Source organism: Drosophila mauritiana, chromosome X, assembly GCF_004382145.1.
Source record: "Drosophila mauritiana strain mau12 chromosome X, ASM438214v1, whole genome shotgun sequence".
Taxonomy (NCBI): Eukaryota; Metazoa; Arthropoda; class Insecta; order Diptera; family Drosophilidae; genus Drosophila; species Drosophila mauritiana.
The window spans coordinates 15952484-15968876 of NC_046672.1; the positions used below are offsets into that span (position 1 = coordinate 15952484).

General features: G+C 41.9%; 2 protein-coding genes across 3 annotated transcripts; both read right to left on the reverse strand.

The window, feature by feature from the left end:
- Positions 1-1826: 1826 nt before the first annotated feature.
- On the reverse strand, positions 1827-3843 carry LOC117148636. 2 transcript variants are annotated; one of them, XM_033316137.1, is made up of 3 exons: positions 3777-3843; positions 3368-3600; positions 1827-3303 (listed from the first exon to the last, which is right to left on the reverse strand). In XM_033316137.1, exons 1-3 carry the CDS (start codon positions 3777-3779, stop codon positions 2019-2021), a joined length of 1521 nt encoding a protein of 506 aa, XP_033172028.1. In that variant the 5' UTR covers positions 3780-3843; the 3' UTR covers positions 1827-2018. The 2 variants fall into 2 exon arrangements, with proteins under 2 accessions (XP_033172028.1, XP_033172029.1); XM_033316138.1 differs by having other exon boundaries at positions 1827-3300; positions 3777-3841.
- Positions 3844-4936: 1093 nt separating this feature from the next.
- On the reverse strand, positions 4937-12616 carry LOC117148631. Its single transcript, XM_033316131.1, has 3 exons — positions 12496-12616; positions 5605-8260; positions 4937-5495 (listed from the first exon to the last, which is right to left on the reverse strand). Exons 2-3 carry the CDS (start codon positions 8124-8126, stop codon positions 4943-4945), a joined length of 3075 nt encoding a protein of 1024 aa, XP_033172022.1. The 5' UTR covers positions 8127-8260; positions 12496-12616; the 3' UTR covers positions 4937-4942.
- Between the last annotated feature and the right edge of the window lie 3777 nt (positions 12617-16393).

A 16393-nucleotide genomic window follows, 5' to 3' on the forward strand; every position in this document is an offset into this window, starting at 1 on the left:
TATTTACTGCAAGGGTATATAAGATTCGGCTGTAAAAAAAAATTGTTCTTGAAAAAATTTGGCAGCACTGCTTGCAGTCATCATATTTTTGTGTGGGTGCTATTCCCTGGACGCAATTATATCCGAAAAGGTGGTAATATAACTAAAATTTGTTACCTTCAATTAAGCAAGCGATGTAAATATATACATCCCATATTGGTTTAGGAAAAGCGTCGACATAAACATGTTAGACTTTAGTTATAGGCAAGTTTGGATTGAAATATTTGAAATATAAGTTTAAAACTTTTGAAAACTTTTACTTTGTAGCATTTTAAATATAATTTATTTATAAATTATAGTGTAACTTAACTTTGCAATATCAATATGATATTCTGAAAAAGTTATATATATATTGAAAGTATCTAAATCTTATAAGATCATCTTGTCTAATCATAATGCGTTCTTTGTGGAAATCCTAGCTAAGTAAATATTAGTTATTTTGATAGTTCTCAATTTGGATTTGCTATTGTGAAGGTATTTAAACTTCACCTTGTCTTTACATCGCTCGGATGCCCTGAATAATGTTGCGCGTGACTGGGCGATTGCAGGAGTGTGTGGGTGTGTGTTGGTTGTGCTCGTAGTAAAATCGAGCCTAGAAGGGCTTGCGCAATGAGTGCATATCCTTCCGTGGCACAGTTTTAGTACAGCTCCCCCCTCCCCTCCTCTCTGGCCGACAAAACGAGTCGCTCTCTTTGGGCTTTGGCTCGGACCCCTCCCCCTTTTATCCGAAAACTGGGACAAGAAATGAAAGTGCATGAGCACGTAACATATGCGTACATACATACACATGTACATTAGAGTGGACCTAGCTCGAGCAAAAGGTAAAAGGTCACACCTGTGTATGTACATATGTTCGTCGTGAATAGTAATATTGTGATACTCTTACTTTCCCTTTTTCAAATATTTAAATCAAGAATGGTGATAACCTTTTCAATGTATGGTAGATAAACAAGTACTAAAAGAAATTGAAGGATTTTTATTTATTTCATCGCAAAACATTTGGGGTACACATTTATACATTTATTAATATATACGCTTAGATTTTGAACGAACATGCATACAAAAATATGGATTTCCTTTACATTTCCGATTTTTTATCAATTTTATAGGTTTTTTTTAATTGGCTTTCCAGGAATACCTAATATGGTACAATAATTTATTTTTCTAGACTAAAAAAAAATATTAGTATAGGTATCACAAATATATATATTTATGTATATATCAATACATAATTTGTAGCGAAATCTAATGTTTCAAAAGGATTACTGATAAACTCGTTGAAAGGAAATTGATTTTGCTTTATTGACGGACTTGGATGGGTCTGTCTCTTAGGTTGAGCTGGAACTTTGTAGAAGAATAACACCCTTCAATGGGAGGAACCAATGTTATACAAAGACATCGCTCACATTTAACTTGAGTGGCATTTACATTTAATTTTGATTTGAATCCTCATAAGCTTTTTAGTATTAATTCCATTTCAGTTAAATGTGGGCGATATGTACGATATTTCCATTAAAAATGCGATACACTTAGTATTAAACACTGACTATTGAATCTGTATATGTACATACATTGCGATATCGGGATTATAAGGATAATGCTAGCTTTAACGCAGCCAAAACGGTTGTTGTAGATAAAAATAAATAAATATTAAGCACTGCATCGCTTGATGCTTATTAAGCTCTGGTTCTACAGTGTGTTTCAAAAAACCTTGATTCCTGTTTAATAGCTGTCTTGAACAAAAAACACTCTGTAGAAGCATCGTCGAAATATTACAAACACACATGTATAGTTAGGAACCAGCGCAAATTCGGTGTGCGCTTTACTAGCACACTTTGTCCTTAAGTATATCTTGGGATTAAAGTATATATGTATATGTGACCTCTGTTGCGAAATTTCGATCCTTTCTTCCCTACGGGATGAAGATAGAGGTCATCGTCTTGATGCGTAGATTATATATAAGATTGGGGGGAATCCATTTAGCTTTGGGTCTCTCCAGAACGCATCTGTTCGCGACTTTCGCCTCGCTTGATGAACCAGTTCTTATTGTTCCGCTTCTGATGTTTGTGGCGAGTGTTTTCTCGCTGTAGCATCATTCGTTCATGCCACTCGCCACTACCGCTATCGTTATTAGGATAGCGTTCTTTGCTGTTCTCGTTGGAGTGCTCCTCGTTGGATTTCTTATTGTAACACCCTCGTTTATTGGAGGACTGATCGGAGCATTTAGTTTTACCATGCTCCCGTGAGTGATCATCTGTACGGCTGCGGCGATCGTGATCTTCATTCCGTCGCCGCTGCTTTCTTTCGTTGGAGTTGTACTCTTGCTTATACTTTGGCCTGTAACGCTCTTTCGAACCATCCGCCAGCTTCGATGACTGGCCATGGGAAGTCACGGTTTGTGGACCATCATTTCTTTTCGAGTGAAAACCTTTGGGATCAACGTTTTCGGTATCCTCGGCACCAGCAAAGTTGCCCAGCTTCTCGGTGACCTTTTCAAACTTGTGAAAGGCTCCAGACTGCTGTAGCACATCGTTGACGGCATTTCCAATCTCATCTGTTAGAGAATCCAGATGCTGCTTGTTCTCCAGGCACATGCCAGCGATCTCAACGAACTGACCATTGTCGCACTGAAACGGTTGCTTCAAATCGGCCTTGGTGATATCCACGGGCTGAACCGAATCACCATTTCCTGGCCAGGCCTTGAAGGTCTTGCCCTTGGCACGACCAGCTCCCTGTCGCTGCATCGTTGCATCCTGTCCAGATGCGAGATATTGCAGTTTCTTGGACATGATATCGATCTCGGCGCGCAGTAGATTGTTTTGTAGCTCTAGCTCCCCCACTCGGCGCTCCAGTTCGATCAGGGGCTTCTCCTCACCGAGCACCTGCCATTCCGGATTGCGTAGTTTGCCGACAAAGGCTAGAATGGCCAAAGTGGAGGCCACATAGAAGAAGGCGGTCAGGCCATTTTGCACCAGCGGGGGCAACTGCAGATCTAATTTGGAGCGCACTACGCTCTTGGACTCAGGCTGTTGCTGCTCCGGCTCCCGCTCAGGATACTCCGATAGCTGCTGGTCAGTGCTAATTGGGGCAATCAGTTCCACGGGACTAGTTGGTAAATCACCGAAACCCAAGTCACCCAATAGGGGTTCGCGCAGAAATAGATTCGGTGATATGCGATCCGTACTCTCGCAATCGCTGATTATCGAAATGCCATCAGAAATATCATCTGCCTGAGGATCCTCGGCTGCAGGCCTGTTGCATCTGCTTGGGATACAAATTTCTGGATGAGTTCCTCCCATATCCTTGGCGAATCATTGTGCTGTCTCACCTCTCGTTTTTCTGCTTATCCGCCCGACTGCTCGGCCTTAAATCCGTCAACACTTCGGTCTTCGCCTCCAGTCCGTCATCCTTCTCCTTAACCACTGGCAGAATGGTCCACGAGTTGAGTACCGACGATGAGGTGCTGCTCCCGAGAGACTCCTCACTCAAGTTGGGCCCGGTCTTAGTGCGCCCAATGTCTTCGCTCCTGCTGCCCTCCGACTCCATCTTCTGCTCCGTCGTCTGCGAATTTAAAGAGCACACACAATTTTTAGATCGTTGATTTTTTTGTTTTAGACAGCAAAGGAAGGTGAAACCAATAATATTTTCTTTTAATTCTTTGATTGGGTTATAAAAAAAGAAATATTTTTGTTTAAAAACATTTCAATCTGAGTTCCTTGATACCACTATTGCAATACCATTTTGAATTCTTCTATAAATCTGTATTTTGCCCCAATGTGCGCTGTTTACCCGGGGCTCGGCTATCAATATACTAAAGTAGCTGGTTTACATTCTACTTTTAAGAGGTCCAAAGACAACGGCCCCTTGTTTCCGAACGCCAAGTAGGTGTATTGGTACTTAATTAAATGCCGTATAATCGAGGCGGTTAATCGCATTGTTCTGTTAAAAGTGACGCGTAAAAGTTTCAAACCAAGAGGTGTCAGTGAGTAAAATAGAGAAGTGACTTTTCCCCATTGTATCCTTTATTTTGACACTGACCTAGTTAAAGAAAGTGATGAAGCTTCCTAAGAGTAAACGAGAGAGCAGCTGACTTTTCACATGCGCGCTTTTCCGTTGGCGCAAGCGAGCAAGCAAGCAAAATACGTCATGAAAGCAAAATTCGGGGAAAATTGCAAGGTAATATTTTGCTTTTGCGTTTAATAGGCATATTAGCACTTCGACCTTGAAATCCATATACATATGTATGTGCATACGTAAATGGCTATCTTAATAGGTATGTCAGTTCGCCATAAAGTTAAATAAAAACAATGCATATATGCACAACTAAGTTGTGTGGGTTATAGCTGCATTCGATTTGGTTTTTGGAATTAGTAATCGGGATGGAACTTAAACGCACTCACTACACACACCTTTATATTTCAAGCTATTTTCGACAAATAGCGTAGTCAAATAGACTAGACGGTTAGGAAAACAAAAGCACTAGCTATCTTCAGCGGTAAAAAAATAAATTCTTTGTGTGCTCTAGAGATGGAAGTACATAAATCTGTGGCGCTATCGGTTCATCCGATTTGCACTAGATTTTTATAACCGATTTCAATCGCAAGGCAAAGCACCTATTGCGGCCTCAAACCATGGTTTAGAATACTACTAACGTTCAGCGGAGTGCCGAACCAATTGCCAGACTTCACCTTGGTAAAATTATTCAAACTCTGAAGGCTCATAACATTTTATATATTTAAGCAATTACTTTAAAGTAATTAAGCAGGGCTTTCGTAGTCAAACATATCGTACAAACGTTTAATTGTTAATTAAAATCCATTGTAAACAAGAAATTCACTCAACTTGCCTCAGTGCTTTAATAAAATGTGTTGTAAACAAGTATGCTATTTCACTCACCTTAAAATTATAATTGTTTTTCCATTATGCGCCTCACTTCCCCAGCTTCCGAGCTGAGTTCCCAGTCGGAGGCGTTACCCATCCTCTCCTCCATATGTCGGCTTATGGTGCTGTGTCTAGATGTGGGCATGGCTTGACCCTTCATAAAACGGGGCGCTGGCACCGGATGAGAGATCCGCTGACGATGCTGCGGTGTCCAGTAAATCTGGCTAGTCTGCTGGGCCGATTGGTCCAGGATGAGTGGAGTGGCCCTGCCATCCTGCAACATATAGCCCTGGCCGGGCGCTGGTCGGACGTAGGGAAGATAGTCCACAAGCTGGGCCACCTGAACACCCTCGCCCGTATCCACCAGTACCAACTGGTTCAGAGGCACCGGCCTGGTCAGTGTTCCAAGTTGCTGGTTAGATAAATACTGTTCGGAGACATTGGAAAGCAAACTGTTTCGCTTGCTGACATGAGCGTAAATGGGTGACGGCCCGTCCACTGACATGCCGCTGGTAACATAGCGCCCCTGGGCGACGGGTAAACTCTGGACACGCTGTGGCACCTGTGGTCGAGCACTAGAAATGCAAGAAACATAAGAGAAAACCAGCACGGACATTAAGGTTATGAGGTTACTTGTAAAGGTGGTCATATGTGGCAACTATATATTTATAAAACATTACTTACCATTGATCATCGACGGAAGCGTATGACACGGGCGAGACATCGGCGTTGGGAGGCGTTAGATGTCTCTTATAGATTGGCTGCAGTGGCGTCTTGGCTTCCGGTGCTCGGGTAATGCTCTTGCGGCAAAACTCCTTGACCTTTTCGAGAATCTCCTCGCGCGTGAGAAGTCCACCGATGCGACGAGATGGCATCTGCTGCGCTTGGCTCTGGTTCGCCACCCTATGCCTCATTACCACTGGTGTCTGTTGGCCTGGATTTTCAGCACTTGGCGTTATGTTGTCCAGGACACTCTGACATCGCGGCGGCTGTTGCTGCATTTGTTGCTGCCTCATCGGCGTACCATTATAAACCATTAGTGGCCTGCTGCGACCGCTGATTCCCGAGAAGGTGTTACGCTGCATTGAGCCGCGAACAAAGTTGGTTTGGTCGGGATGGACTATCACCTGGGAGTAGATATCCTCATTCGGTCGTTGTCTGATTGTGTGCTGCTGCTGCTGTTGTTGGTGTTGTTGGTGTTGTTGTCCCTGGAGTGGTTGTGCCTGCAGTTGCTGCTGCTGATGAAGCTTGTGGTAAAGCTGGCGATCCGTCACCTCTTTGATGGCCCGCAATTGGTCCCATTGGTTTTGGCCACGCACTGGCGTCGACGAGGCCACAGGACTTGCGAGAGCAGGCTGTTCGTGGGTGAATTGGCTGCGATCCACTGAAGTGGAGCGGTTTATTCGACCCACCTGCTGTGCTTCTGGCCACTGACGTCTGGGATTCACACCTGGTCGCTCCAGTGTTGATCTTCGCAAGCTGTTGTCACCGTTTCGTCTCTGCAAAGTTGTGTTGTCACCGTTTCTTATCTGCAAACTGTTGTCACCATTTCGCATTTGCAAATTGGTGTCACCATTTCTCCTTTGTAAACTTGTGTCACCGTTTCTGTTCTGCAAATTGCTTTCACAATTTCTGGCACTTTTATCGATACCAGAATCAACGGTCGGAGATTGAACATGACCATTTTGGCGACGACAGTTAGGACTCTGACGTTCCAATAGAACACGACGTATCTCAGTGGGGACATCCGCCTTGCGACGATAGTCATCCTTCTCCAAATCGTTGAAGATGCTCCGTGGCGAAGGAGTTTCCGACTTGGGAGTGGTTTTTCGACGAGCTGGAAATATACTGTTTGAGATACGCTGGAGTACGTTTAGCTTCTTGGTGTTGCTTTTGCGCAGAGCCGCCAGTGACTCAGCCACCTGTTGCCGTCGCTCCTCTGCCGTTTGCATTGGCGTCGAAGTCCTGGCGATTGTGGGTGTCGGTGAGAATAGCTCCCGCCTGGGCATTAGAGCCAGACCCTTCGAGTCCAGATACGCTTGGAACTCATCGGAGCTTATGGTGTTGGTGAATGTGCCCGGTGAGGGCGAGGGTAAATCCCCCGGCGCACTCATAGCCACCGGCTTGTCCGGACTCTGTGGCACAGAGGAACTGGCCGCCAACTCGTCACTGGACTCGCTCTTCGTCAATGGTCCATCGATATCGTCTAGATCATCATCCGAGGTGATCTGTAGCTTCTTCACCCTCTCGTCAAATTTGCGAGCATTTTTCGTTACCTCAGCGGGATTGAATAAGGCACTGCTCTCTGGATCGGAATTGGTACCGGTTCGGATTTTTAAGTTGGCCAACTCCGGGTAGTTTGGCTTCGAGCACTTCTTGAATGTGGGCTGCGGGGGTTTTGTTAACTGCTGAGCCTTCTGGTTCTGGTTCGGATTCTGATTCTGATGGCGGGCCTGTTTTCCCGTTCTCGTTTCCTTCGCCGTCTGTTTCCTCTTGGGCAACTTGCCCGTCGTCTCCTTGAGTTCCTCTAACTTGAGACGTGCCAGCACCGAGGGATCATAGACAAAGTACGCATCCGGGTTCTTGATGTACGTTTTCACGTACTTGGATTGCTTGAGCACCTCCTCAGTGGTCACAAAGTCATCCGCCTGCGGCTGTGATCGATTAATCTTACTTTTTCGAGTGTTGGACTCGTTCTTCTGCTGCTCCCGCTCCTTTTCGCGCTCCCGTTCTCGTTCACGTTCCCTAAGTTGCTGGGTCACGGTTTTGCGAACACTTAGGGTCGATCGTTTCGTTGGCACCGGAGGCGGTGTCTTCTTCTCCCGCGTGTTGGCTATGTTACCATTGCGGAATGGATTCTTTTGATCCACAATCGGTTCACCGGTGGTGAACTTTCGAATCTCTTCGTCGTTGGGATTGAAGCTAACCGATTTCTTAGCCTTGGCACTAATGACTTCGATCTCGGTGAGATCCTCCGGACTTGTGGAGCTCCTTACCGGGCTATCCTTCTCTTTGTCTTCCTCCTCCTTTTCCTTCTCGAACTTCTCGAAGGGCTCAACGATTTTTAGAGGTGCTGTTATGTAGGTCTCCAAGATATCTTGCTCCAATTTCTGGGAATCCTGGTCAACTGGTGTATCGATTTCCTGACCCTTTGATTCGCTTAGAGGACAGATTCCTTCTTTTTCGATTGCAATGGTGTCAGACATTTTTCGTTAAGGAGCTTGGGGGAGAATGGTGAGGGGGAAAACGAGAGGGCTTGGAGTGGAAGAGAGTTGGGAGTGGTTGTTGTCGTCTGTGCACCCACCATCGATATAGTTGTCTGGTGTCTGGACAAGGGAATCTGCAAAAGACATATGCAATCAATACATGAAAATAACTAATACAAATATTTAGAAAATTAAACCAGTCTAACTACATTTGTATTCAAATTCGCAATGGAATTTCCCTTATAAACCAGGTATCAAATGTACTTTTAAAAACAAACAAAGCTAATCATATAGATCATTTTTCCATAACTTGGCTGGTTATAATCAACGTCTGATCATTTTATATATTTGAAAAATGTGAAAACCTTAAGTCGTCTGATTTTTGGAAGTATGTTTGCGATTTATTTCTTTACGACTAATTTTCGAATTGAAAACAATGGAATTTCGATTCGCAGATAATGGCGAATGCCTAGAGTTAGGGAAAAAACCACTACATCTGGCTGGGAAGCGGGATATCACGGAATTGGGCAATCCCAAGGGCCCACGGAACACGACCTAGTAAGATGTTTTGGTTTTTGGTTTTCGGTTTTCGGTGGGTTGCTCCGTGGATGGGTCTTGTAATGAACGGCGCAAAACGTAAACAAATCGCGAGGGAATGTGTAAAAACAACAAAACATGCACGCAGGCCACCTGATGACTGACATTGACGATAAATGAACAATCGACCTCAATAAAAGGCAGGCGCAGGCATGCACACACATGAAAGAGCATACGAATGTAAGTACGATCGAGTGTGTGTACACCATACATACGTGCATACACACACATATGCATGGCATATTCTCTCGGAATATCTACGTCTCGGGAATTTCACTTGAGTTGATCATTTAATTAAGGCCCCCCACTGACCCGCGGCCCCAAAAAAGGTCAAATAGCCCCCAATGGCACTTGACTAGGCTCTTCGCATCCGGCACTCTTGAAATACAAGCACATGAGTGCCACGCAAAGCTCTTCCAGTTCGGTTGTGCCACAGATTTGTGTTTACCCCAGATAGCAATTAGTGTAATCGTTGTGGGTGAATGACGATATTAAAAAAGAATGTTTCACTAATATGTGCATAAAAGTTAAGCAAAAAGTTAATGCATCAAATATGAATTCTTTAGCAAGTTGTTGTTACTAATTATATTCATATAATCTTAAGACTTGCAACTAGAACAACTAAGATCGATTTTCAGACATGCAGGAACAAGATATCGCATGAATAAATCTAGTTAGGCAAAATGTGTGCCTCTTGATTTTTGGTAATTCAAATCGCTTATTCCAATTTGGTTACAAATCATTTCCCATTGGAAAAATCAATAGTTTTTTGCTGTTCGCAACCTAGTTATTAGCGTTTCCCCAGTATCAAATTCGCAGAACTGCGGTTTGCTGGCCCGAATAAGCATATTGTCTACTAACCCACTGACAACAATTGCCACCCCGCGTGTCAAATGCAATGACGAAGTCGTCGGGTTCAGGTATCTGGCTGGCTATCTGCTGGTAAATTCATTTGCAGTAATTATTGCACAGAAGATTACGTGACATTTGAGCCAACCGCTGAATGCGGGGGCATTTGATTTTCCAATTGATTTGAATACAGCAGCAGCAGCGGCGGCCGGCTGCGTTAATTTGAAAACGACTGACTTTTGTAGATCTCGCCGACCGCATGATGTCGGCGTCGTCTAATAAGACCTGAAAAAAGGGTTGCCTCATCATCATCATCAGCAGCAGCAGCAGCAGCAGCAGCAGTAACTTGAGCAACAGACTCTAAAAAGTAACTGAAGCCAAATGTGAAGCTACGAAAGAAGCCAACCGAAATGGTGGCAAAAAGGCAATTAAAAAGAAACGACTGAACGAGAGTGAGCAGTTTTAAGTAAATTTGTACATGTCGTGTGCGGTGGGTCTCATGATATTCACACGAATTTTGATAACTTAGATAAGGCTGATGTAATAAATTCATTTATATTATACGAAGCTACATACCCTTGAAATAAATTAGCAAGTAAATGGAAAAATGGGCATTAGAGGTGAATATTAAAGGTTAGTTCTTAAAGATCATCAAATTAAATAAAAAAAAAAAAATAAGAAATTAGGTATTCTCGATTTTTGCCCAAAGTTAGGCAACATTATTGTGCGTTTGTGGCTAGAGGATATCCACAATTCGGCTATCCCGAACATAATTCTTTGCCGGCTTATTTTTTTTCGCTGAGCAAGGGCCTCGTCATCGTCTTGCCAAACTCGCATGTTGGCAAGATACACACATATATGGATGTACGAATGTACATACATACGTACGTACGAAAGGTTGTAGCTGTGAGTAATTCCGAAGGTTGAGCCATACTAAAATGCACATTCGATCCGTGTTTTGTTAAAGTAAAGCCTGCTAGTACACATACGTTTCCCCCGGGCAGCTGCTTCGCATCGATCGCTTTTTTATTATTCTTTTTTTTTCGCCTTCAGCTTGCAAAAGATTAAGCCCTCCGATAAGATAGTACCCATTATCTAAGCAAACACACCAATACACGCGCACAGTACTCGCCTATAATAATTTGAATTCTAATCAGAGCGTTAGAGGGGGATGGAGAGACTCCAATCAAAGACCTTCCCAGTCAGACGTATCTGTTCAAAAAAAAAAAAAAATAAAAAAAAAATTGTACAATTTTCCACGTTGTTAATTTATGCCAAATACACACGTACATACATACGTAAGTGTAAGTTTGCATAGAATTTAGCAATGGAATGACCGTGAAATTGATATATTATTATTGTGTTTAAATTGTTGTATAAGTTGCTAGGTTTGATCAAATACAAGTTACTTTACCATAAATGGTGCTTCATAATTATTATTCAGTTGGTTTCATTGCCCCGCGAAAGCAGGACGATCTAGATACTGAGCCACGAAGCCATTTAAAGAAACCACGTCAAAGCCAAAATATTTAACACATCTGCATTGGGTTTCGAACTTGCGAAATTTGGATGCGCTGGCGCTAACAAGATTATTTTGTATGAAAAACTGCACCCACTCGATACATATGTATGTACATACACATACATACATATGTACATATGTCTTGAGAGAGAAATAACCCCTTAAACAACTCACACGAAAAGTTAACAAAATCGTACACTGCATTATGAAAATGTTTATAAGTTGTATATAATATAAAAAAAGCTGAAAACAAGCAAACATTTTACTGAAATCTATGGCTATTTTGTAATATTATGTCCCGAAAAACCCTCCTCAAATCTTATAAATTCGAATGTGGTTTTTCTTTGAGTGTACCTTTACGGCCCATAGCATGGATCGATTTATGGCATAAATTTACCCTTACCACCACGGAATTGGGAATTGCATCCCTAATTCCGCACCGAGACTCGTTCCAAATAGATTTTGGATTTCGTGTTCCCAAGATGAATCAGTGTCCGTCCGATTGGGAAGAGCCCGTATTGAAGGCAACTGTGAAAGACATTTAAACTGCAGCCGCTGCTCTCATTTGCTTTTGCTTTTTTCAGGTTGGACCTAGGTTTTCTTGCTTTCTGCTTTTTGCTTTCGTCATTGTTATGGTTATTTGCTGTTGCTATTGCCGTTGCGCACAGTTGGGTTAATATTTCGAAAATAAGCCGTAATTGTGTGTCTCAGCCACCATTTTGTGGTTTGAGTTGAGTTTGTGCTTGCTTTGGTTATTTCCTTCAGTTTTTTTTTTTTTTTTTTACATATATTTCTTTTTTATGTTTAATGCTTAGTGCGCCTCGTTTTTTCCGTTGGTTTGGCAGCAAGACGGCCAAAGTGTGAGTTCGGATTGGAGTTCGAGTTCATTCACCGCGCAGTAACTGACGGATGCCAATAAGAACATCCCAGATCCCAGTTGGTCTTTAAGAAAACCCCCAACGTTATTTCTTTTTTTTTCACAAACTCTTGCTTTAACCCGCACTCACTCACGAAAACAACAAAAACAAAAACAACAACAACAAAAAGATACAAAATCATACAGATACACACACTCGCACTAATGCTCGTTTACTCACACAACCACTATAAACAATCGGTGGTTGAGATCCCCAAAAACCCCTCCCCCACCGAACCAACGAACCACCACTGTTTTTATGTTTCTCTGTTTGGAGTATTATTAATTTCGCCGTACATCGGTACAATGTGTTACAAAGCCAAAAGCCCGAAAAAAAAAACAGTCGAATATTTTGCCGTACTTGATGGAAAAGTAAATATAACAACACACAGATGCAAAGGCGGTTAGACATACAGGGCCAATATATACAGATACTATCCGAACATTCGGTGTGATTGTATTTGACTTTATTTAACGACAATTACCTAAACAAACGTGAACAATAGCGGCGGTACGACGACGCGCACTTAACAACAAAAAGTACTCCGGCGTTCGGGAACGGGAAAACCAAACAAAAAAACACGTCCGCTCACCACAAGATTTCAAAGTCGACTGCGACAGCAACGATTTTTTGCGGCAAATGGAATCCACAATGCGATACACTTTTAATAACATAGGCTTCTCTTAAAGCGTTGTATTTGTATTCATTGTATGTGCAGCGCTACCGGACTGGCGAGATTTCGTTCAGGCTTAAGTTAAGATTTCCGGCTGACCTGGCCTACACCGAAAGAAACGGGTGGAATGGAAATACATTTTATCATATTAACTGAAGCAGAATATTGTTATATTTACTCGTATATTTTTATGAACAAAGAAGTGCTTTTAAAGTAAATGTTCGTAACTTAGGATGAGTAAATAACAATTTGTTCTTAATAAGTGAAATGGTCCTTGTCGGCGAACCAAAAATTTACTTGCCAACTTTCGAATAAGGGGTATACACATTTATACAGGAGATTTTTTAACGTGTTGCTTATTTTGGTTCTTCTTCTTCAAGAAAGGATATTTTAAGGCGTTGCCACAAGTTCGACCTATGATGTTGCCAGCAGCATGGAATAAGAATGCTGACAATTCAAATTATGAAATTTATTAAGAGTAAAAAATGAAATTATTTGGCTCATAAAAAATACATTTAAAAGAATGTTTAGTATGCGCTGAATGGAAATAATGACAAATTAAGAATATATGTACCGCAAACACGTCAATTCAAAAATTATCACACTTTAAAATCGTTGTCCTTAATATCTTTTTCTTAGCCATGTGATTTAGACAAAATTTTAATAACATTCTTGTAAAATGTTACATATTTAATTGAGCGTTTCGAACCCATTCGGAACCATTTGTTTTCAAGGCTACTTAAGACTTTCTACAAATATTGTATTTCTGTAATGTAGGTTTGTTATGGCTACAACTTATTGTTTATGCAAAATCAGTGGGTATGGCAACCCTTGTAAACTATCTTGGGTTGCGCTTTTATTTCGTGTAAAAAATTATAGAAATCTGTACAGCGCCATCTAGCGCATGGTGGAGTTCTGCAAAAGCGCTGCGTAGTAGCCATTTTTGGAGACTTAATTGTCGCCATCTGTTGGTGTTTATTCAAAACAGACGTGAAAAAGTATGTTACACAAAATAAATTTTTTGTGTAGTTACTATATTTTTAGGGTTAACTAGCGTAGTGCTATTTTTTATTGATAACTATGCACAGTGGTTCCTATTGTATGGGGAAAGCGGCCGAAAAAACTTCTAGTTGAGGTAGACACTTGAAACTTAGCATTTGTATTAGTATTTGTCAGTACTCTTGATATTTTTCGCGTATGTCTCATTCTAAACAATTTTATGACCTTATTTTTTACCTCAGCTCGGTTCCGTACTCTTTTCAATTATTTTGCAACGATAACTTGGAATTCTTCATAAGAAATTAGTATATATATCCAGGGTGAGCTTAGTCGTATGCTATATCATATAGCTGCTATAGAAACAATCAGTCGAAAATCGTGATTTTGTTTGAAAAATCATTGCAAACAATATTGGATGAAAATTTTTTACAACCACAAAATAATTTTTCAGGTGGCTTAGCCTTACAAGTAAAAAATGTAACCAGCTAAATTTATTTAAAATCGCAACTTTAGTTAGTTTTTAGTTAGCTTATGAATTAAGTTTTGAGTTCCAATTTCAATTTGAAATCACTATGGATTAATTGAATTTCAATTTCAATACACTCAATTGAATTATTTCGCTTTCAACTATACTTTGCTTGTTTTTGTACTTTATACTTAATATGCTTTTCTATTTATGACCCCGATATTAAGCAATTATGTACCATGCATTTTACAGACCGAAACAGAGCTTCTCCTCGAGCTAACCGCTCGGTTTGGATTAGTGTGAGAACTGTTTCAAAAGGCGATTTTGCGGGCATGCCCCCTTTGCGGAGCCGTGGACAATGCCAAGGGCATGGCCTCCGTTCGCTTAACTGGCAATCTGCGCGTAATGATGGTTTCAGGATTTAGTCGGCCAATCAATCCGATGGTCGCATAGAGTTTAACATTTCCCTGGCGCGCTTAATTCGGGGGTTCGGTTACGGTACTCGAATTGGGCGATTTCGCTGGCGAATGGAATGGCCTGGACCGAACTGCACTGATGGACTGATGTCTGGTTTGTGGTGTTTTAGGTGCCGGCGTATCGCATCAGCCTCATATGCATATGCATATGCATACACATATACCTTTTTTTTTATTTCACAAGACGGGAATTTCGTTTTTCGTCTTCGGCTTTAGCTTTGGTATTAGCAGCGACTTTGACTTTGGCTTTACCCACATAATTGGTCTTGGGGTTGGCCTCACCATGGCTGCTCCATGGATATGCTTGCATATTGGTATCGGATCGCTTCGCTTCGCATCGTATGGCCGACCAATTTAGGTGGGCCCCCAATTTAAGTGATAATGATTATGCGTTGCGTCGACTTCCCATATTCTCCCAGTTAGGAGTTCCCAGTTCCCAGCTAAAGTCTTCAGTCAAAACGCAATCTTGCTGGTCCCGAATCCCAAAACTGTGAGCCATGGCCAAAGCCAAAACCGAAACCAAAACTTAAACCCAAACCCAAGCCCAAACCAAAACCAAAACCGAGCCCATGCGATGGAGTTACTGTGATTTGTGGTTAGTTGCAGCTTCTGTGCTACGTTTAAGCCATTGGAGCTGTCAGGTCTACGTTTGACTTTAAGGCTCATTACGTCAAAAAGAGGCAGTGAAAAAGTATCGTTAAAACCTTTGGCGATCTGTGGGAAAATTCTGTTCACCATAATTTGCATTGGGCTCAATTAAATTTGCTTTGCTGCGGCTGCTGCTGCTGCTGCTGCTGTTGCTGCTGCTGCTTTGTACCCCCGATTCATAATATGGACATTAACAGGAAATTGATGTTATTGTCCCGAGCCTCATGCATGCAGTTCGCATTTTGCATTTTGCATTTCGCATTTGGCTACCCATATGTGGACACAAAGAAGCTACCTGAATTATCCAAGTGTCCTTCAAATTGCGTTTGGTTGCGGGTTAACATCTCCTCAGCACAACTTATTATTTTAATGGCCTTTAGTTGCCCTGTTTGTTGTGCTAACAAATTTGTACGATTTCTTTGATCAGTAGAATTGAAGGTTTATTTTCATGGTTATAAAACTATTTGGTTTCATGAGAAGTTAACCATTTTGCATAAAATTCATTATATTAACAATTTATTGCATGTTTTGAGCTGAATTTGCAGCGCAGAAAAAAAGGAACATAATTAAAGAAGCCGTTCTTGAAATAAATGCTTAAAATGTGTGATTAGAAAGTGCAAGAGCACAAGCTTCTTGCTTTAATTCGCCAACTATAAACACACTTCCGATATGCTTCATTACCAACTGGATGGCCTTTTCGCAGTGATTGTCAATTTCTATTGCCAATCAAATCCATCAATGGAATGATCTTGCGCTTTGCCGACCAGGCAAATGGTGGCTACAGATCTGAGAAGCACCTCTAAACGCTGAGTTTAATATCTGCATTATTACGTCCCAGGAGAACCGTGAAAAGACCATAAAAAACTGAACTTGTAGCCACAAACCCACACCACAAGCACCACCAACGCCATTGCAGCGCGTCTCCGTCGATCCAGAATCCAGTATTCGGCACAGAGCATCCAGTGCGAGTGTGCACTGTACAGTATCCACCGCGAAGTACCCAATGCACACCGTTGCAGGTTGTTGCATTTATGCACATAGAGCGCCGATTCCCGCTCCACCCAGTTCAGACGTCTTGGAGCGGCAGATGGAGCTACATAAAGCAGTTTGGGGGCCCAGC

Excerpts from the sequence above, each read along its gene's own strand:
- LOC117148636 (XM_033316137.1), bottom strand. Across the intron at positions 3,304-3,367 it reads GATAAGCAGAAAAACGAGAG|CAGATGCAACAGGCCTGCAG; the intron begins GTGAGACAGCAC and ends TTGTATCCCAAG.
- LOC117148631 (XM_033316131.1), bottom strand. The coding sequence starts at position 8,126 with ATGTCTGACACCATTGCAATCGAAAAAGAAGGAATCTGTCCTCTAAGC. Across the intron at positions 5,496-5,604 it reads GCTTCCGTCGATGATCAATG|TGCTCGACCACAGGTGCCAC; the intron begins GTAAGTAATGTT and ends TTGCATTTCTAG.